Here is a 21677-nt window from a genome sequence, read left to right as displayed (position 1 = left end):
TGGTTAAATGCTGTGTAAGTGGTGGGTTTGACGTCCTCAAGTGGCTCCTTTGTTGGGCTGGTGGCATGCGTAGAGGATTCAGCCCCGGCTCTTCTGGCACTCTCAAAGCTCCTAGCTGTGAAAAACGGGGTGTGTTTATGGAGCTAGGGTTTTTTTTTTTTCTGGTGTTGTAAAGTGACCTTGTGAAACGTCTGGGCGAGCATGAGTACCTGAAATAACCATGCGGCCACTTCTTGGGAAGAGAACTGCTGGAGGTGGAAGGCTGAGCCAAACACACGCTCTGAACTCAAAGGTGCACGCAACTCTGCAGAGCTAGGATAAAGCAGCTGTAAATAAATACGCGCTTTTGGGTGCTAAAAGCAGCAGGGGCCCTTTTTTTCCCCAGTATTGATCAAAATTATAGAATTATAAATTACTAAATTTTTTTTTTTTTAAATTATAACATTTAATGTTGGCCAGATTACACTTCACATGGGTTTGTGTAGTCCCATGAGTAGTTTTTGTCAGCCCTTGCGCGTGTAGCTCGTGCGTTCTTGTTAGAAACGCTTACCACGCTGCAGCCTGGGGCTGAACGTGTCCGGCTCTGGGTTTTCCCAGTTTGGAATGGGGATCGGGATTTGCAGCGGATAAGTAATTATTTTAATTTTATGATATTCTTGCCTGGGAGAGAGCTGCCCCCCGCTGTAGTTGAAAAGGCAGGATTGGTGCGAGGAAGCTGATAACACACATGTGGGAATTTAATTCATTAGAGATTTTGGGGGGGAAACCGGTGGGGGAGTTGATAACCAGTTAGCTGTGACCGACTGGGAGGGCTCTGGGGCTGCGTGTCCCTGGGAGGCTGGTGGCACACCCCGGCGCTGGGCTGCAGGGGGACAGGCTGGGGCGGTGACACCGGGGGTGACTCGGTGTCCCCTCGGCTGGGTGGGCGCTGCCTGGGCCCTCTGCCCTGAGCCCTCCGTCGGGCAGAGCGGCAGCGTCGTCTTCTCACCCTGCCATCTTCTCATCTTCCCTGTTCCCCATGGTTCTGGTAGGTCTCATGCCGGGAATTCCTGCTTCCCAGAGCACTTTGAGGGCCCTAGAAAAGTCCCCTGGAAGCTTGCTTAGTGCTTTGTTTCCAGCCAGCAGCCTTTGTGTTTCTTCCTCTGTGTTTTCTTTTTTGACTCATCCTTTTCATTGTCCTTTTTTTTTCCCCCTGAAATCAGTAATTCTTTCAGGTTAACTGTCTCGAGTGTCCCAGCACGCACTGAGAACATGATTTACCATTTCAAAATAGGAAACGCAGTGTGAGTCTGAGTAACGTGTCCACCTTGGAGTCCCCAGGATGAGGAATCTGTGCGCTTTCTCCTCCCCAGATACATGTTTTTCCTGACATAACCCAGACGCTTTTAAGAAAATACGGTCAGCGTGTTCCGAGGCAGAACCACACCACAGCTGTCGCTTCTGTACGACCTCCACGCGCTGAATACAGCGCTGGTTCGCCGTGGTTTGTCGATGCAGAGTGCTGGGCATGGCCAGCGTGGTGTTAGCAGGATAGGATGTCTGCACGCAGTTTGCAGACCCCCCTTTGAAGTTTGTTCTGAGCTGAGGACGCAGGAGAAACCATCAATGCCAACATCTTGCAGGAGTCCTCTCCCTTCTTTTGGGGTTTTTGTCCCTCCTGGTGTCCCCAAGAGCTTCAGGAGCTTCCGGCCTTGTGTACTGCTCTTGAACAAGGAGCTGTTTCGTTGTAGTTAGTGGTAAGATCCCATCGAAATCTGGGATCTGGCGAAGTCACTGCATTCCCAGCCGCACACTGGCGTAAGGGAGCTTGAGGTGCTCCAAGGTTGACAGGTGGGTTTCAGAAGCACTCGCTTGTTCTGGGAAACCTGTCCCCGACACGGTCTCTTCATTCCCAGTGCGATGCTGAACATCATGGAGACACCTGCAGTCAGCTTCTCCATCAGGAGAGAGGGAGATGGGTAGAAAAGTGGAGTAAGTTGTGGTTTATCTTGAATCTCCAAAAAGACCAGAAGGTTTTTCTCAGGAAACCTCTGGCAGAGAAGGCTTTTTCTGTACAAACTGTGCTTTCCCTCTTAACTAGGAGACAAGACATAGGTGATAACAGTGTGAGTGCTCAACCCTTTCCTCTTACCGCTCTTTGCAGATGATCAGGAACTAGTTTTCCAGATCAGCACGTTAGTGCTATGACTCTTACTTGCTCCAGGCTTTCAAAAAACAAGTGGTGATTCTGAGCTCTTGCACTGATGTTTTCCGTGCCGTTCCACCATTGCTCAGCTTCTCATTGTTGAGTTTCCTTTACCTCAGAGGTGATTTACCGTTCCTTTGAATATCCTGGTCCTTCCAGCAGTAAGGAATATCACTTGGTCTCTTTTCGGAGTTCTTGCTCAATGAAGAAGTCGGGTAGGTAGAGAAGATGATGGCCACACCATTGGCAGGGTGCATAAGACAGAGAGGTGAACAAGAAGCTCTGGAGTCTCCTTCTCCTCGAGGTTTGTCACTAGCCCTGAAGAAGTCAGAACATGTTTGCCCGGCTCAGAGACAGGGGGACTTAACTAGCCCGTTATGGCATGCTCAGGTAGTGTTTCCTGCACGGGAGCTTCCTTCAGGCATTGATGGCTGAGGGGTGCAGCTCACTCGGCTCTCATTTTCTTTAATATTTTTATTCCAGCCACTGCCGTGCTTATGGCTGCCAGGAGAAGGTCTGTCCTCTTTGCGGACAGCCCTACCGATGTTTACTCTCAAGATCTTCCCTCCTTTGCCAAGATTTCTTGTAGCTTTTGGGTTCTTTTTCCAGGTGCTTTGCCCTCGCTGCCCCACGTTTCAGGCGGCAGCTTCCCATGCGAGAAGAACATTTTTCTTGGGGAGGACTTTGTCCCACCCAGGAAAAACCGTACTCGCTCGAGGCATCTTGCGGTCTTTGGCCAGCAGAGGGATCCCGAGCCCTGCGAGAAAGGGAAGGAGTCCCCTGCCGTAGCTCTGAAACACGTTTCGAAAAATTACAGGCAAGGAAACAGCGTGTAAAGGTTTCGGTTGGTTCCTGGCAACGCCTGCAGTTCGTTAACTGTATGATGAATCATTACCTGTTCCCCATACCTGTTACTGGGTAACTCCGCGGTTGTCTTAATGCGGGTGAAAAATCTTTAGGGAATTTGGGAAAGCACAGCATTTTTTTAAAAAATAATTATTTATCTTTTTTTATTTATTTAACTGTATTTAATAATGGTTCTTTTTTTTACATCCAAAATTCTTATACTTGCTTCTTGCTGCCTTTTTCTTACCTAATTTTGTCGTAAGTCTGTCTCCCCACTCCCACTGCATCTCTTTTAAATCACTCCTTCGCACGACAGCAAGATAGGTGAAAAAACCCCAAGGACGGAGGAGAAGGTAATTAGAAACAACAAGTTCGCAAGCGGTGGGATCGACAGTTTGTCTGGTTTGGGCAGTTTTGAGACAGAGTGAGGAACAGAAGTTGTTACAGTCTGTTCTGTGCTGAAGTTTAGAGCTGTCCTTAACTCAGTACGTGCTAAGGAGCGATGCTCGAACACGTCCCCACCCCAGCGATTCTGGGGGCAGTTCACTGAGCTTAGTTGGGAACGCTTCCTAGCTGAACCGTGCCAGAAACCCCGCTCGGTGGAAAAGGAGGAATTAGAAGTCAAATGGCGTGCACGGGTTGTTGATTCATCCCTGGGCCCTTTAATTCATCTCGTGAAATACCCTTGTTTTTGTGACTTGCAGGAGGGCTCACGAATGGGAGCGGCCGTTACATCTCCGCTGCTCCGGGAGCCGAAGCCAAGTACCGCAGTGCAAGCAGTGCCTCCAGCCTCTTCAGCCCCAGCAGCACGCTCTTCCCTTCCTCTCGCTTGCGCTACGGCATGTCCGATGTCATGCCCTCTGGCCGAAGCAGGCTGCTGGAAGACTTTCGCAATAACCGGTACCCTAATTTACAGCTGCGGGAGATTGCCGGGCACATCATGGAGTTCTCCCAGGATCAGCATGGATCCAGGTGGGATTAAGAACCTTGCGCTGTAACCTCTTTGAGTTAGCGTCCTTTGCCATTTGCGTCGCATCTTGAAGCAGAGAGGCAGCACAGGGAAAAGGAGGTGTGAAAAGCAGGTGTGAAAAGCCAAGTAGTGTAATGCTCTCACCCTTCTCCTTAAAGATTGTTTGGGTGCAAATGCTGGTAGCGGGAGTTTCTCCTCTGAAGAGGAGCTCATTTACTTCCTAATTTGCTCGCTGGTCCCACTGGCATCGCTTGACTCGTTTTGAAGAGCCTCCTGGACGCGAGACCTTGCGGTGTTGTTCTATTGAGATCTGCTTTGCTTGGAATGAGATTTTTAGGGTACCAACAATGATGTGTGGCCATGGACCTCCACGGCTGCGACCACCCAAGGTTTCACATTGTTGGGTAGGGCAACTGTGTGTAAAAGATTTATGTTTTGCCAAGAGCGTAGTTGTATGAGGCTTCTGAATGGACTTGTATTAACAAATGTGTTGAGGCCGTATGTGCCAGTGGCATCACACCAACCCTGTTTTTCAGGTTTATTCAGCTGAAACTGGAGCGTGCTACCCCAGCAGAACGTCAGCTGGTGTTCAACGAGATCCTCCAGGCAGCTTATCAGTTGATGGTCGATGTGTTTGGAAACTATGTCATCCAGAAGTTCTTTGAAGTAAGTCTGCATTCCCCTGCAAGTCTTCCTCGGGTGCCTGCTGTCCTGAGGCATTGCACAAGCTCTTAGAAACTCTGCTGTTTGGCTAAAACGGTGGATATCTGTCAACACTGATGTCACCTGCCTGGAGAAGCTGTGGCTGCCCCATCCCTGGAGGGGTTCAAGGCCAGGTTGGCCGGGGCTTGGAGCAACCTGGGCTGGTGGGAGGTGTCCCTGCCCAGGGCAGGGGGTGGCACTGGGTGATCTTTAAGGTCCCTTCCAACCCGAACCATTCTATGATCTCGACCCCGCAGGCATTTGCATCGTTACTGTTGGGGTGACTGAGGTGTGGGGCTCGTAAAGATGCATCTGAAAAGTAACCCTTTGCTTTGAGGTGCAAAAGGTGTAAGAATAAACGGCAGCATACCCTGGAGATGTAGGTCCACCAAGACTTCTCAGGGATGCTGTGCTGAGCTGTCAGTGCTCGTGTATTGAGGGACAAAAAAGAAACTTTTCCAATGAAGGAAGTGTCGTGTTTTCATACCAGGAGGTTGGGCAGACACCCATCTCTCCTTGAAACTGGTCTCTTCCTTCTCCGCTGAGCCTTGGTGGTTCTTTTATCCCGTAATTTTACAGCAAGCTTGCCGAGGGTTAGTGAACAGCCATGTGTCACCCTGGTGGCTCCGACACCTTTGACTCTGGAGTTTTTCACACGTCTGACAGACACGGAACAGACGTCTTGCTTGTGCCTGTTCCCAGCCCTTGAGGTGTGGTTGGTGGTTCCCTTCTTTTCAGCAGGCACGGTGTTTCTGGTTTAACGCTTCGGCGCGCTGGCGCGGGAGGGCTGCTGTGCCGCTCGGGTTTTTGTGCTTGTAGTGATCGGTTTTCATCTTCCCAGTTCGGCAGCCTGGAACAGAAGTTAGCCTTGGCAGAACGGATCCGTGGGCACGTTCTGTCCCTGGCTCTGCAGATGTACGGCTGCAGGGTGATCCAGAAGGCCCTGGAGTTTATTCCCCCAGACCAGCAGGTAATTGTAAGTTTCAATTTTAACTTTCTTCTTGATGTTTAACGTTCCTTGCCGTTTGGTGGCCTGAACCGCGACCTTCTGTTCTTCTTGTGGCTGGTGTCCTTTTGGTTTGGTTTGTGGCATGTTTGTTACGGTTTATGTGCATGATAAGTTTGTGACACTGTTCTTGGGTCTCGTTGTCACCTCCTTGTTCCACTTAATTGTTAACGGTGTCGGTTCTCTCTTAATTCCCTGAAATCAGATTATGTGTGTAGCGGAAACTGAGAATGATAGTGAATTAGAAGATATTTTTAAATCCCTTGAAGGAAGCAGTGCCAGGGTTTTGCCTTTAATATTGGCTGAGCTATCACTGCTTTGATATGTGGGTCAATATTCTGCTCTCCTGCAGAGGGAGATGTATGAGGAGTTCCCGGTTCCCGTGGAGCCAGGCCTGGCACTGGAGAGATGTGGATGACAGCCAGAGTCCCACTCAAAGCTCATTAATAAAGGAATTCCTCTAGGGTTTTATGAACAATGAATTAAATACTCAAGGCAAGCTAGCTAATAGAGGTGTTAGGAATCGTAATACGAGAATCTCAATGTAGGTTATATTAAATTAAAAAAAAAAAACAAACAAACGGAAACCGGCTTTAGGAATGCACGTTCCCTTTAGGTCCGGCCTGGGCTAAGCTGGCGACACACTCCTCCCTAGGGTGGTAGGGGTAGCCCAAACTCTGGCACTTGTGGTCCGAGATTTACTAATTGTCTTCTTCCAGAAAGGTACTCTGGAGTACGCAGTACTCCCAAAACGCCTGGCTTTGCATCAGTTGCACAGCTGATCTCGTCCCGTTTGGTAGTGTCATTAAATTCCCCAAAACTGTCATTCTCTGTTCTCCGATCGTAAATCTTGTAGCCTGCGTGTGTGTTACTTTAGTCCTATTTAAACCTTATCTTCTTGGCTTCCTTAATTATCATACAATATTACCTTGTAGCCTATATAAGATACTAGCAAGTTCTTAGCCCAGTGCTGACCTCATTTTAGTTACATATGAAGCTGAAACACAAAAAGCTTGTGAAGTTTTGGCATTCTACATTTCTTGCTCTTTTAGGGGAGAAGCGGAGGGAACGGGGGATGCACAGTCAAGTTGCGCATCAGTAAAATATCTGAAATTTGGGTACTTAACTTGTAAGGGGACGCTCACGTTTAATGAAACGAGTGCTTCATCTTCGTTTTGTTACAGAGTTCCTCTTGCTGGTTTCTGCAGCCCAGCAGGCTTCGTCTCAGCACTCGGCCGCTGGAAAACTTCCAGTTTGAAATGCGTCCGTGCATCCTTCGCCCCTTCCGTGCTCTTTACCCCGTTTAGCAGGGAAAATTTTGCATTTATCAGCCGTGAATCCCAGTGGTGCTTTCTGTTTGTCTTTCTCTCCTCCTAATAGAATGAGATGGTACGGGAGCTGGATGGCCACGTCCTGAAGTGCGTGAAAGACCAGAACGGTAACCACGTGGTGCAGAAGTGTATCGAGTGTGTGCAGCCTCAGTCCCTGCAGTTTATCATTGATGCGTTTAAGGGACAGGTGAGTCCTTAACCAAAGTGTCCTTAACCGAGACACCGATTCTCATTCTTTGTATTCTTCTACGTTGCTTTGAACAGCCGTAACTTGTTCAAATATTGTTAATTATAAATTTTTAGCAAGGGTCAAATTGAAAGGTTTCTGCAGCCCCGTTAGCTTCGAAAGTCTTTGGCCATGTCTGTGTTGCCAGTTTGTGCAGGTGTAGCACAGTAAAGTATCCTTGCAAAAATCTGTTTTCCTGGAATATCAAGTATCAAGTTTCAAGATGAAACCATGAGTTTCATCTAGAAAAGGGCAGTTACTTGTGCTTCATTCTCCCACGTTTTTTCTTGGTGTCCTCTCCTGAATTAATGTGCTGGATATTAATTGCGGAGCTGCCTTTATTCTGCTTGTACTCAGCTTGTCTTCCAGTACAAAAGCGCTGGTTCGGGCGTTTCCAGCTTCAACTTAATTGGCTTTGGAGGGGAACTTTGAAGTGTTTTAAGGTTTTGCCCTAGGGATTTGAGGACAGCCCGGGGTTGTTATAGCAGGAACCAGGAACTTTATTAGTTTGGCTGCTCCTGGAACCGCTGTGAAAGCGGGGACTTGCTTGGCTGTGTCAAAACAAGCCGGATTCTAGCTGGAAACTTGCTCAGCAGATTTGTTGGTTAGAGTTTAGCTTTAGACCTTCCACTGGGGAGTTTGGCGAGGCAGAACTACCTCTGGGAACTTGGCCGAGGGCACTGACGTTTCTTTGACCAGCCGTCCCGGTTTCATCTGAACTTTCATATGAAAGATTAAACTTATCACCTCAAGACGATTTTTCCGCAGTTAATTGCACTTCAAGTCCTGTTCTCCTGCACGGTTTGCTCAACAGTTATTAAAAATTTGTAGGCTGTCAATTTAACTTCAGTGCTTGGATTTGCTACTTTTGTTCATTTGAAGCCACCAAACAGGACTTTGTGCTTTAGACGGAAAACTGGGCGGCAATAATCAAATGTGGCGTGTTCTTACCAGCAGATTTGGTAATCCATTAGAAATGAGAAAAGAAGGTTCTTTGTTGTCACTTCTAAGTGCGGTTAAGACTTTTAAACAAATGCAAATAGTTGAGGAAAATCCTTTCGCTGAGCGTTTTTAACCTGGTTCGTACCGTTTCTTGCATAGCTTAAAATACGTAGCTGGCAAACAGCATGCTGGATTTATTCTTCTGAAACAGTGTTTTAGCACGGCTTCTAATAGCACTTGGCTGTCCCAGTGTTCTTTTTATTCATAAAGACCTTTACCACTTGTTTTCCCGTTTCACGCCTGGGGGAGCTGAGGCACAGGTAGGGCTGTGGTGTCCCTGCCGCCCCCCAGTTAGTCCTGTGGCAGTGGGGAGCCGATGTTTCCAGTTTGAGTTGATGCTCTCTGGAGCTGGCGTTGCCTGCTGCGCCCGGGAAAAACCACCGCGTGTTCGTTTAATTCCGAAAGGTTTAGATTCACAAAGACTAACAGCTTTGTCGCTGCCTGTGCTTTCCCGTCTTTGTTGACCGCAGGTTTTTGCGTTGTCTACGCATCCGTATGGCTGTCGTGTCATCCAGAGGATCCTCGAGCACTGTCTTCCTGAGCAGACCCTTCCCATCTTGGAGGAACTTCACCAACACACCGAGCAGCTGGTTCAGGTCGGTGCGGGAAGGGGGAACGTGGGTGCTGCGAGATGTTTTTCGGTTACTGCTTTGCGTTAGGAGAGTTGCTGACAGCCTGTTTGAGTTTGCAGCTATAACACATCGGAACACAGGGGCTCTGGTCCTGAGGAGGAACGGGAAAGAAGATGGCAGACAAGAAACGTGCCTTCACTAATTGTTTGGGCTATGTGCAAATATCCAGCAGATATCAAAGCTGTAGTTACTTTCCTTTTTGGAAAGGATCTTGAGTGGGTGCGTGTCCTAATGCTTCGCTCCAGGAGTTACAAATAAGATCTTAAGGGAGACGATGCAAAGAGCTGATTACTTCTAGGAAAAGAAAATGCCGAGTAATTGGGGTTCTCTAAAATGTGTTGGTTTTATGCACACCCCCTTCCTGGCTGCCTTTCCTCTTCCTTGACACCGTCCTCCTGAGAATACGTTTTTCTGGGTTTCTGGTATTGGGGCACGATGGATGTACGAGCAAACGAGCCCTGTCCTGTGCGCTCGTGTCTTTAGCGCAGGGAAAGTGGGATGAGGTTGGGCACGGAGGTGAGGTATCGGGTCATGCCTCTGGTATTGTGAACAGGGAAAATATGTATCTCGTGATCTGAATATACCCACATTCGGCATATGAACATGCACAAGGACAGTCTCCCATAGCTAGAAACATGGCGCAGCCCTCCAGGACGTGTGATTTGTATGTTTGAACCCAGATAAAGCAAAGAAACTTGAAATAAGCAGAGTATTGACATTCATGTTCAAGGAAATTGCTTTGAGTTTTATAAGTGGTACAAAGATGTAGCATTTTACCTCCCGGTAAAACTCTAGAATGCACGTTTTTTTGTAGAAGTAGAAAGTATTTACGTGGTTTATGCAGTAGATATTTTAATTGGTGTTTAGTTGAAGTTTGTTAGTCTTAATGCACATCGGGAACTTGTTTGATGTTAACCGTTTCTGTCCACCTTTTGTCACACGCTTCTGCTGTCTCCCAAACAGGATCAGTATGGGAACTATGTTATCCAGCATGTACTAGAACATGGTCGGCCTGAGGATAAGAGCAAGATTGTAGCAGAAATTAGAGGCAACGTGCTTGTGTTGAGTCAACATAAATTTGCTAGGTATGAATTTGTTCCTTTTCACAGAATCCCAGACGGGCAGGGGTGGGAAGGGCCCTCTAGAGATCATCCCGTCCAACCCCCTGCCAGAGCAGGGTCACCCACAGCAGGTGGCACAGGAACGCCTCCAGGCGGGGTTGGAATGTCTCCAGAGACGGAGACTCCCCCACCTCTCTGGGCAGCCTGTGCCAGGCCTCTGCCACCCTCACAGCAAAGAAGTTCCTCCTCATGTTGAGATGGAACTTCCCATGTTCCAGTTTGTGCCCGTTGCCCCTTGTCCTGTCACTGGGCGCCACTGAGAAGAGCCTGGCCCCATCCTCCTGACACCCACCCTTTCAGTATTTAGAAGTGTTGATAAGATCCCCCCTCAGCCATCTTTTTTCCAGACTGAAGAGACCCAAATCCCTCAGCCTTTCTTCATAAGAGAGATGTTCCAGTCCCCTCAGCATCTTGGTAGCCCTTTGCTGTCCCCTCTCCAGCAGTTCCCTGTTCCCTGAAGTCTCCACACCCCGTGGGAGTACGGACACATGCAGGAGTTGCAGAAGAGTTAGGGGTGGGGTGTAGGGAGGTGAAAACATTTTTGCTGAACGACAGAATGCTGTCTATAACTGCGTATAAAGTGGGATGAGTGACCGGTGAGGTAAGTTTTACTTGTAATGAAGGAGGATGAAGATGTGGAAGAGTAGCTCTAAAGCTAGTTCCTGAACTTGGCCAAGAGTTTTTGTGTGTGTTGTGTTTTTTGTTTTGTTTTGCCGCCTTTTAAGCGGTCACTATCCCGTGGATAATAACATGCCATAAGAGCATTCCACTGCCTCTGGGGTGCTGCGTCAAGCCACGAGGAACTTTGGGAAATTCAATGTAGCAGCAATTCTTTTTCGTCCCACTTCTCACGGAAGAACCTGGGCTTTTTATGTGCTGAGTCTTGGGGTCCTTTTTGAGACACACGCCCAGCGACACCCTCTTGGGGCAGCTGCAGCGGTGCCAGGCTCTGAGTCCAGATGCTGCAGAGAGACACTTGGGTAGAAGCAAAATCCAGGTACATTAGTGGGTGTCAAGACGAAGTAATACTTCCCACATTTGTACAGTCCTTTTGCCCGTGTTTCCAGCCATTTGGACATGACGGCTGACCACCTCAAAGGCTCAATATTTCCTCCTTTTTTTTCCGATTAGTGAAATAGTGCTTTAATACTTCTGGACACAAGGGAAGTGTAACATTAACAAGAACTAGAAGAGCATGGTCTTAAATGTTGTTATTTCGGATTCTTCCTGCCTGACTTGCCTTGCTCTTTTTTCCTAACCTTCTTCCCAGCTGGAGTATTAATTGGCGTAGGATGTCCCCCGAGCTGAGCACGGCTTGTGGCAAACCGCTCGGTGACTCTGTGATTGAGTCAGGGATGCAGAAGATAAGACTGGCAAAACTCTCCGTCCCCTTTCATAGATCCTATTTAACTTGGCTCTCTGGAGAGCAGAGGCTAGTCATCTAATGTATTCCGGAATTTTGGAAGTTCTCTGCCTTTGCTAAGATCTTTTGTTCCAGAAAGAGCATTTCCCTGTTGTTCTAACCTTGGACCTCTGTTCCCATCGCGCTCCAGTGCTCAGAAAACCAAACAAAGAACAACTCGTCTACTTCTCTAACAGGCACGCTGTGAGAACAAACATCTCAAATACAGCGTCATCGCAGAGTTGCGCAAATTTGGGTAAAATAAAACCCAAACTGGTCCTTTCCCCAAATTCCCCCTCAGATCCCCCAGTCCTTGGACTGCTCTTCTGTTCCACATCGCTGAATTTCTGTGCCAGCACAGACGTCGCTCCCAAAATGGTCTGCCCGTGCTAGAAGCGTGAGAGGTCTCCTTGGGGTTGAACGAAAAGCCCGGCAGAGGTGGTGTTCCTCACAGATTGTCCTTCTTTTCTTCTTACAGCAACGTGGTGGAGAAATGCGTTACTCACGCCTCCCGTACGGAGCGTGCCATGTTGATCGATGAGGTGTGCACTATGAACGACGGCCCTCACAGTGCCTTATACACCATGATGAAAGATCAGTACGCCAACTACGTGGTACAGAAGATGATCGATGTGGCAGAACCGGCCCAGCGGAAGATTGTCATGCACAAGGTAAGCAGCTGCCGTCGATTGATAAGGACGTAAGGCTTGTCGCTGCCACCTTGGTTGCGGAGAGAAGATAAGGCCGAGGTGATTGCTTTTGCCATTAGAATTTCATAACGATGGAAGTATTTCAAAGCTGCGTGTTTCAGTAGTAGCTGAAATACGAAAATGCGAAATAATGAGATGCCATTTGGACTTAAAACTAGCTGGTTGCTTCCAGCAATCTCTTCTGACCTACTAACCTAGTTCTGCGCTCGTGGCGGAGCGAATGCTGCTAAAAACCACCAAGATTTACTGCAGCGGTGCCGTGGGACGGTCCCTGGCGAGGCACCCTCGCAAGGTCTGGCGATGACGACACCCTTGCCCTCACTGAGGACAGCCTTCGCTGATGAGAGCACCTTCATGCGCTCAGTGGAGCCGAGCCAGACCGAGCACGGACCTGCAGGTTGCGACCGCTGCCGTGTCACATTGTCCCCGATGGGGACCGCCGGGGTGGCGGGTAACGCCGCGCTAACGGGGCGCGTTGCTGCAGCCTCCAAGCCTGGAGTCATTAATCAGATTCTCTATTTCTCCATTTTCAATACGGTTTTGATGGAAGACTTCCACGGTTTAGCAGTGTTTGAATGCTTAAGTTTCGGGACTTAATATTTGTCAAAAATGAAGACGTTTTGGAATTAAATATGCATTGCTGCCAGTCCTGCCTCCCGGGGCCCTGTGCCTGCTGTCCCAAGGGCAGGAGGCTCTAAAAATCAGGTTACGTCTTCATTTTCCTGCTTTTAAGGGTCACATTTGTGGGTCTTTATAGCTGTAATGAACGGAAAAACCAGGCTTTTAAATGTGCAGTGGAACTGAGATAATTTTCTTCAGTCGCGTGGGTTTAGGGTCTGTTACTTTGTGAAAAATACCAGCCAGAGCTCCGCCTCTTATTAGAAATAAAATACTAACACTGGCTTGGAAAACCCCCTATTTATGGGGTTTGTTTTTTTTTTAGGAGGAAGTGTGAGAGTGCCAGGGGTTGGAATCCCAGTGAAATCAATTGTATTTAAGAATCCTTGAGTAAAATGGAGCAAGTGATTTTTTCTTTTAAAAAGCGGGGGGGTTTATCTGTGCGAGGAACCCGAGCTTTGCCTCCGTGAGGCAGCTGATCCCTGTGTGAACAACATACCTGCAGCTGAAATTGTCTTCAGGGCGGTTAATTCTTAGCTTCAGGAATCATTCAGAGTAGTTCTTTTAAACGGAAACCTGTATTAGTCCAAAAGTAATTATAAAGATAATGAAATAAAAATGCGTGGCAAGGGATATACAGAGTTTAACTGTCGCAGAATGATCGGTATTGCTAATCTATATATAGGGATATATATATATTAAAAAAAAAATACGAATGATCATTACTGCCATGTTCTTTCTCTTGTCAAGCGAAGTCTTTTGAATAAAATGCTAATTAGGTTATCGGTGTGGTTGTCAAAAATAGAGCGGGGATGACAGCTAAATGGGACTGGAAGGTTTCAGCTGCGTTCTCAAGCTTGAATGAAAAAGCCTGGGAAAATGGAGTGTATCGACGGCTGCGTTTGGATTGTAAAAATTGCCGTTAGTACAAACAAGCCGTTTGTGTTATTGTTAAAGACAGTGCTTTTATTTGGGGGGGGGGGTAATATTGAAAGGTGATTTTAACAGTTTTGTCACTTAAAACCAAAAGAAAGTCGTAGAAATGAAGAGGAACGAAGAGCGAACTGTTGGACCTGGGGGAGCTTTCCCGCTCCTCCGCCTCAGAGCGGCACTCGGACCTTCTTGGGAACGGGGTGTGGGGAGGGCCAGGGCATCAATTTATAGTTATTCCTTGAAGTGAAATGGGGATTTAAGCGGCTAGAGGCTGAGCTGATGAAACAGGGTGTGTTTGGGATGGATGTCCCGTGGGGGTTACGGTGACGGCGCTCCCGGGAGCAGGGAGCACGTCGTGCTCTGGGTGTTGCCTCATCCCTCCCGCAGCTCCTGCTCCTCCGGGAAGCGTCCGTTGTCAGTGCGTTACGGAAGGAACGTGCTGGGGGTGTGGGCTATTTCTCATCGCGGGATGAAAAAATGAATTGCTCCGATGTCTCCTTCCTCCGAAAGTGTCCAGGAGAGCTTCAGCAGCACAATGGTGTTACTGCCCCGAAGCCAGCCGTCCGTGGTCGGGCGCTTTGGCAGGGCAGGTGGCTTTGCTCCGGCTGCGGTCCTTACGGTGGCATTGAACGTGACTTCGTGAAGTCACTAAAATAGCCTGAGCGGGTGGAGTTTGCTCCCCCAGACCTCCTCTCTGCTCAAAGGGAATATTTTAATTGTGAGCCTCAGCAGTTAAACGGCTCTTCAGCCCAGGAGCGTCGCGTACCTCTCCCAGTGCCTCTTTCAGACAGGCTGCTGAAATTCATACCAGTGGCTCTTCCCGGTTTGTGGCAGGTTTTTGAGGTTCCGCTGGTGGCCTGGAGGGAGGCAGAAGGTCCTGCTCGTGTTGCATGTGAGCCAGCGATGTGCCCTTGTGGCCAAGGTGGCCAATGGCATCCTGGGGCGCATCAAGAAGAGTGTGGCCAGCAGGTGGAGGGAGGTCATCCTCTCCCTCTGCTCTGCCCTGGGGAGGCCACACCTGGAGTGTTGGGTCCAGTTCTGGGCTCCCCGGGTCAAGGAGGACAGGGAACGGCTGGAGAGGGTCCAGCGGAGGGTATGGAAATGCTGAGGGGCCTGGAGCATCTCTGTGCTGAGGAAAGGCCAAGAGCCCTGGGGCTGTTCAGCTGGAGAAGAGCAGGCTGAGAGGGGATCTCATCAATGCTCAGCAAGAGCTAAAGGGTGGGTGTCAGGAGGATGGGGCCAGGCTCTTCTCAGTGGGGCCCAGCGACAGGACAAGGGGCAACGGGCACAAACTTGACCATAGGAAGTTCCATCTCAACATGAGGAGGAACTTCTTTGCTGTGAGGGTGGCAGAGCCCTGGCACAGGCTGCCCAGAGAGGTGGGGGAGTCTCTGTCTCTGGAGACATTCCAACCCCGCCTGGAGGCGTTCCTGTGCCACCTGCTGTGGGTGACCCTGCTGTGGCAGGGGGTTGGACGGGATGATCTCCAGAGGGCCCTTCCCACCCCTGCCAGTCTGGGATTCTGTGATTCAGCAAAAGTTGCTCAGCTTCACTACACCCTTCTGATGCCTTTTCTACCATAGTGTGTTTGTCCCCAGGCTGGGGGCACAGTGCCAGGGCCCCCTTGGGAAGCTCCGGCACCCGGGGGTTGTGTCTTCCCAGCCCGCTCGTGGGACAAAGCCCTGTACCCATCCACATGCTCAGATCCAACTGGATTCCAGTAACATGGCTCAAGACCATAGGGCAGTGACTGTCCCCCTGTACTGGGCACTGGTGAGGCCCCACCTCAAGGACTGTGTCCAGTTTTGGGCCCCTCACCAGAGAAAAAAAGACATTGAGGGGCTGGAGTGTGTCCAGAGAAGGGCAACGGAGCTGGTGAGGGGTCTGGAGCACAAGTCTGGTGAGGAGCGGCTGAGGGAGCTGGGGGTGTTCAGCCTGGAGAAGAGGAGGCCAAGGGGAGACCTTCTCGCTCTCTACAGCTCCCTGAAAGGTGGGGGTAGCCAGGGGGGGTCGGGCTCTTCTCCCAAGGAACAGGCGATGGGACAAGAGGAAACGGCCTCAGGTTGTGCCAGGGGAGGTTTAGGATGGATATTAGGAAAAATTTCTTCACGGAAAGGGTTGTCAAGCATTGGAAGAGGCTGCCCAGGGCAGTGGTGGAGTCGCCATCCCTGGTGGGATTTAGAAGCTGGGCAGACGTGGTGCTGAGGGACATGGGGTAGTGGTGGCTTTGGCAGCGTTGGGTTGATGGTTGGACTCAGTGATCTGAAAGGTCCCTTCCAACCTGGGCAATGCTGTGATTCTAAGATGACGCCAACTTCTTGACCAGAAGTTCCTCCTAAAAATGACATCAGTGGGCGATGGGACATTAACTTGATCCGCAGTAATTGGGGCGATTACAGCAAAGGGCATTTTTGTGGTCTTCTGCTGGTGGCCGGCACCCTGCCCGCGCGGTACCCGGGGGCTCGCTCGGCGTCGCCGTGGCCGTAATTGGAGTTCCTAAACTTGCCTCGCTCTTCTTCTGTCTCCTAGATCCGGCCTCACATCGCTACCCTGCGCAAATACACCTACGGCAAACACATTTTGGCCAAGCTGGAGAAATACTACATGAAGAACGGGGTGGACCTGGGGCCCATCTGTGGGCCACCCAACGGCATCATCTGAAGCATCCCTGGGGAGGAGCTCGCTGCCCATCGGCACCTACAACCAGCAACCGACGATATTCCGATATACAGTTAGAAAACGTTTTCTGGTTGCGAAACTGCTTAAAAAAAAAAAAAAAACAAAAACAAAAAACAACCAAACAAAAAAAACGAAGAAGAAGAAAAAAGCCTTTGTAAATTTCTTTAATTTTATTATGCATAACATGTACTAATTATTTTTTTTAATTAACTAATTGCCCTGCTGTTTTACTGGTGTATAGAATACTTGTACATAGGTATCAAATGTACATGGAAGGCCACATTTTTTTTGTTCACTGTTGTATCTATATTCCAAATGTGGGAACTTTCAGGGTGGTTGGTTTGAAGAAAACAAACAAACAAACAAAAAAAAAAAAGTTTTTAATTCATCCGCCTTTTGCAGACGACTTTTTTGCAAATACCTGGGTTTTTTCTCCTTTTAGTCGAAAGTCGGCGAGAAGGTGGAATTTTAGTTCCGTGGCACAAAACGACGCATTTAACGCTCTCTATAAATATGAAAAAAAAGATAAAGATTCAAGTTGCTAAAGAAAAAAAAAAAAAGGGAAAAGAATTAAGGTTTTGAAACTTTTTAATTGCTCTTTTTTTTTTCTTTTTTTTTTTTTTTTTTTTTTTGAGTATAACATGCTAAAGGAGGTGGCTTAGCTGGCGGTTTTGGGGAAGAAAACGTTTACGCACCCGGAAAGTTTTTAAAAGGGGGGGTGGGGGGGGGGGGTACTTGTTTACTGCCTACTCGGTTTGTTCTGTTAACATGGAGAGACACAATTTGATTATTTAGCATGAGGAAAAAGGAAAAAAAAAAAAAAAACAAAAAAAAAAATCCAACTCGGCTTTGGTCTTGCTTCTATAAATATATAGTGTATACTTGGTGTAGACTTTACATATATAAAAATTTGTAGTATTTTCTTGTTTTGATGTCTGATCTGTATCTATAATGTACCCTAGTAGTGGAACATACTTCTGACTGTACAATTGTACATTTGTAAACCTCTGTAATGTAAATGTGGAGAAGTTTGAATCGACATTAAAAAAAAAAAAAAAAAAAAAACCCAACCCGTTTTTTTTTTTTTTTTTTTTTTTTTGGTAAGAAAAGCAAAAAAAAAAAAAAAAAAAAAAAAAGAATTAGCCAAACCTGTGCATTTCAGTGTATATTCACACCTTTTATGGTCGTAGCATATAGTGTTGTATATTGTAAATTGTAATTTCAACCAGAAGTAAATTTTTTCTTTTGAAGGAAATGTTCTCTTTATACAGCCTAGTTAATGTTTAAAAAAAAAAAAAAAAAAAAAAAAAAGAAATAAAAAGTAAATGCTTGGTTTTATTTGTCACCTAGTTGAACGGTAGCGATCCTTTCTAAATGTTATACAGAAATGATTCAGTTCAAAAATAGTGGTTTTTTTGAATCTTAAAAAGTAATGTTTTGCTTATTTTGTGACAGTAAGAAACAAAAAAAAAAAGTGCAAAAGTACAGGATCCCCCTCGTTTTTTCCTTACAATCAGAGTCCCCTTTTCACCTTGTAAAGTGTGAATCGCCTCCCCCCCCCCTTTTTTTGTACAGAAGATGAACTGTATTTTGCATTTTGTCTACTTGTAAGTGAATGTAACATACTGTCAATTTTCCTTGTTTGAATATAGACTTGTAACACTACACGGTGTACATTTACAGAGCCTTGTGTATATTTCCAATGAACTTTTTTGCAAGCACACTTGTAACCATATGTGTATAATTAACAAACCTGTGTATGCTTATGCCTGGGCGACTATTTTTTGTAACTCTTGTGTAGATTGTCTCTAAACAACGTGTGATCTTTATTTTGAAAAAATACAGAACTTTGGAATCTGCCTGCCTTGTTTCCTTGGAACGCTTTCCCGGAAGGTGTCACCCCCGCGGCTTTTTACCTCTTGTTTTCTTTATTTAAGAGCAGTTTTTTCCCCCTTGGCGCGTGGGGAATGAAGAGCAGAGCGGCCCCGGCTGTACCTCCGCCCCCCACCGTTGTCCCCCTCCTCCTGGGGACTGGCATTTTGGCTTTTCACCCCCCCCCCCGCCATCTTTGAGCACATCCAACCCTCTTCAGAGGCCGGATAAACTCAAGGCACCCACAGCCTCTATCATCCTCTGGCAGCAAGTTGGCAGTGAACCACCACCCCATGTCTCCTGGTCAGTTGAAGCGCTGCAGCTCTTGCAGAGAGGGGAGGGAGTAACGTTCCCTGGCCCCCCTCATCATCTTCTCTTGGTGTCCTCTGCTGCTTCCCTCCTGCCCTTCTTCCAGGCTGGGGTTGGTGCACCATGGAGTTGATGGTTGTGTCTCTTGGTCATTTGAAATGCTGCAGCTCTTGCAGAGAGGGGAGGGAGTAACGTCCCTGGTCCCCCTCATCTTGTCCTCATGGTGTCCTCTGCTGCTTTCCACCTCCTGCCCTCCGTGCAGAATGGGGTTGGTGGTCCATGGCGTTGATGGTTGTGTCTCTTGGTCATTTGAGGTGCTGCAGCTCTTGCAGAGAAGGGAGGGAGTAACGTTCCCTGGCCCCCCTCATCATCTTCTCTTGGTGTCCTCTGCTCCTCTGCTGCTTCCCTCCTGCCCTTCTTCCAGGCTGGGGGTGGTGCACCATGGAGTTGATGGTTGTGTCTCTTGGTCATTTGAAATGCTGCAGCTCTTGCAGAAAGGTGGGGGAGCAACATTCCCTTGTCCCCCTCATCTTGTCCTCATGGTGTCCTCTGCTGCTTTCCACCTCCTGCCCTTCTTCCAGGCTGGGGTTGGTGGTCCATGGCGTTGATGGTTGTGTCTCTTGGTCATTTGAAGCGCTGCAGCTCTTGCAGAGGGGAGGGTCCCCCTCATCTTCCCCTCAGGGTGTCCTCTGCTGCTTTCCTCCTGCCTCCCTCCTGCCCCCTTTGCAGGCTGGGGTTGGTGGTCCGTGGGGTTGATGGTCGTGCAGAAGATCCTCCTCTTGCCTTGCTGGGGTGTGGGGATGGACTGGGAGCTGCACCCGGCAGGCGAGGTGGGGTTGCACCGGTGAGTGCCGCGATGGTTCAGCACTGGTGGTTGATGGTTCCAGAGAACCATCAGCTGAACCGATGGTTCTCTGGTTCGTTGAGAACTAGAAAAGCAACAGCGAACCCCGAGCTGGTGTTTCCACGGAGCCTTTCCCCAATCCCGAGCTCTCCTTCCCCAGAGGTACCGCTCGGCTCCCAGCCTGGCGCTGGGTGGGCACAGTTAGGCCTGTGCTGCTCATCCCTGTCCCACCACCATCATCTGCTGCCCAGACCATGTTCTCGTGCGACTTCCCAACCTGCCTTTGTCCTCTATTCCCCCAACTGCCCCTCTCCGGGAAGCCCCGGCTCTGCCTTCCATCCCTGTGCCGCTGAACGCGACCCCACCGCCACTCTGGCTCGGGGGAAAAATTGGTCTCTTGCCACCAATTGGTCTTCATTTGCCAGCGTAAAGGACCTTCCCTCTCCCTGTGGCAGCTGCTGGATGTAAAGACCCTTTTCTGAAGGCTATAATCAGAATAATTTGGGAAATATTGATAAGTTTGAGCACTTAGGCAAACGGGGTGAGGCGTGATAAATTAATGGAAGGGAAGAAACTGCCCATTTTACGGGAAATTAGTTTTTTGGCTCGGGGCATTAAAACGGTTGATTTTGGAGCGTGTCTCAAATTACCGATCCTTCCCACGCTGCCGCTTCCTCCTCACCCTCACCAACCCCCCGGGTCCCTCAGCCCTCACCAGCCCCCCGGGTCCCTGCCGCCCGGGGGTGGCCTTAATCCGTTTTCACACCCGTCGTCGTCAGACTCAGCGGAGGGAGCTGACCTGGGCTTTCTGACACCTTCTTTGCCCTGGGTCCGGAGCCAGCCTGTGCCTCTCCGCCACGAGCGTCAGCCACGGCAGCGAGCCAGCAGGGCTACCGGGGCACGTGGGTCACACGCGGGTCACACTCGGGTCCCCCATCCTGGACGTTTTGGCTCTTACGGCTCTTAAATCTCTTTAATGCTTCTTTTAAGCCATGGTGTTTAAGCAGCTCAGCAGCAGCGTGGCTGCCAATTTGGGCCAGAACATGGTGAAAAGAAGGGATAGGTATATACATTTATTTATTAAAGTTTAATTTAATTTAGCATTGAGTATATATCTCGGGTGTGAGGTCTGAGAGCTCGGGCTCCGTGTTTCTTCTTCTGGACCCCCGCGGGTTGGGGGTTAACCCTGGGCATCCTTCCCCCCCACGGCAGCGAAGGTTTTCAGGAACAATCCCATGGGTTTAGCTCTTGCCCAAACCTGCAAACTCCCGCTCCCAGCCTGGCCCCGGGGGAAGGATCCGGCCCGAGCGCTGGCACGGTGGGGGCCCAGCCTGGGCAGCCGCCCCACGACCAGCAGTGATGGCCCTGCTGGGGGGAGGGAGGGGACACAGCGGGGGCCTGTTGGGAAGGATACGGCCGGGTCACTCCATGTGGGCCCTGCTTTACTCCAGAGCATGGCCGCTGGTCACTGCTGGAGAAGGGATGTGAAGGGACCCATCATGTCAGCCAGCGTCCATCAAAATGGCTGGGGTCCATCACATCAGCCAGGATCCACCATCTCAACTGGGGTCCATCACAACACCCAGGGTCTGTCACATAAGCCAGGATTCATCATACCAGCTGGGGACCATCACAACACCAGGGGTCCATCAGGACACCCAGGATCCATCACATCAGCTGAGGTCCATCACAGTGCCCCGGGTCCAGCACATAAGCCAGGATCCATCATCTCAGCCAGGGTCCATCACAACAGCTGGGGTCCGTCAAGACATCCAGGATCCAACACATCAGCTGGGGTCCATCATAACCCCCAGGGTCCATCACATCACCAGGGATCCAACACACTGGCTGGGGTCCAGCATATAAGCCAGGATCCATCACATCAGCTGGGGTCCATCACAACCCCCAGGGTTCATCACATAAGCCAGGATCCATCATCTCAGCCAGGGTCCATCACAACAGCTGGGGTCCACCATGTCAGCCAGGATCCATCATACTAACTGGGGTCCATCACAATGCCCAGGGTCCATCGCAACGCCAGGGATCCAACACATCAGCTGGGGTCCAGCATATAAGCCAGGGTCCATCATGTCACTGGGGTCCATCATGTCAGCCAGGGTCCACCATGACACCCGGAGTCCATCACATCGGCTGGAGACCATCCCATCAGCCAGAATCTATCACATTGGCCGTGATCCATCACATCAGCCAGATCTGTCACATCTGCTGTGGTCCGTCATGACATCCAGGATCCATCACAGAGGCTGGGGTCCATCGTGTCAGCTGGGG

The 21677-nt window shown here is 49.2% G+C and overlaps 1 protein-coding gene and 1 non-coding gene across 8 annotated transcripts in view; both read left to right on the top strand.

Moving 5' to 3' along the window:
- PUM1 (pumilio RNA binding family member 1) overlaps positions 1-18222 on the top strand; it is an 84040-nt gene extending 65818 nt beyond the window's left edge. For 4 of the 7 annotated variants that reach the window (XM_063356169.1, XM_063356173.1, XM_063356172.1 and 1 more), the window contains exons 15-22: positions 3736-4003; positions 4538-4667; positions 5545-5679; positions 7090-7227; positions 8739-8864; positions 9864-9985; positions 11902-12094; positions 16214-18222. In XM_063356169.1, coding sequence (XP_063212239.1) covers positions 3736-4003; positions 4538-4667; positions 5545-5679; positions 7090-7227; positions 8739-8864; positions 9864-9985; positions 11902-12094; positions 16214-16345 — 1244 coding nt within the window. In that variant the 3' untranslated portion in view covers positions 16346-18222. The remainder of the gene's footprint in view (positions 1-3735; positions 4004-4537; positions 4668-5544; positions 5680-7089; positions 7228-8738; positions 8865-9863; positions 9986-11901; positions 12095-16213) is intronic. The other 3 variants (XM_063356175.1, XM_063356174.1, XM_063356171.1) reach the window with 1 other exon arrangement.
- LOC134525430 (small nucleolar RNA SNORD103/SNORD85) lies at positions 12427-12512 on the top strand. Its single transcript, XR_010073774.1, has one exon. It is a non-coding gene; the product is annotated as a small nucleolar RNA SNORD103/SNORD85 (small nucleolar RNA).
- Positions 18223-21677: the final 3455 nt, after the last annotated feature.

Source organism: Chroicocephalus ridibundus, chromosome 19 (assembly GCF_963924245.1).
Source record: "Chroicocephalus ridibundus chromosome 19, bChrRid1.1, whole genome shotgun sequence".
In the NCBI taxonomy this organism is placed as follows: domain Eukaryota; kingdom Metazoa; phylum Chordata; class Aves; order Charadriiformes; family Laridae; genus Chroicocephalus; species Chroicocephalus ridibundus.
Note: the sequence above shows the minus strand (reverse complement) of the source record. Positions and strands in the feature narration are given on the sequence as shown.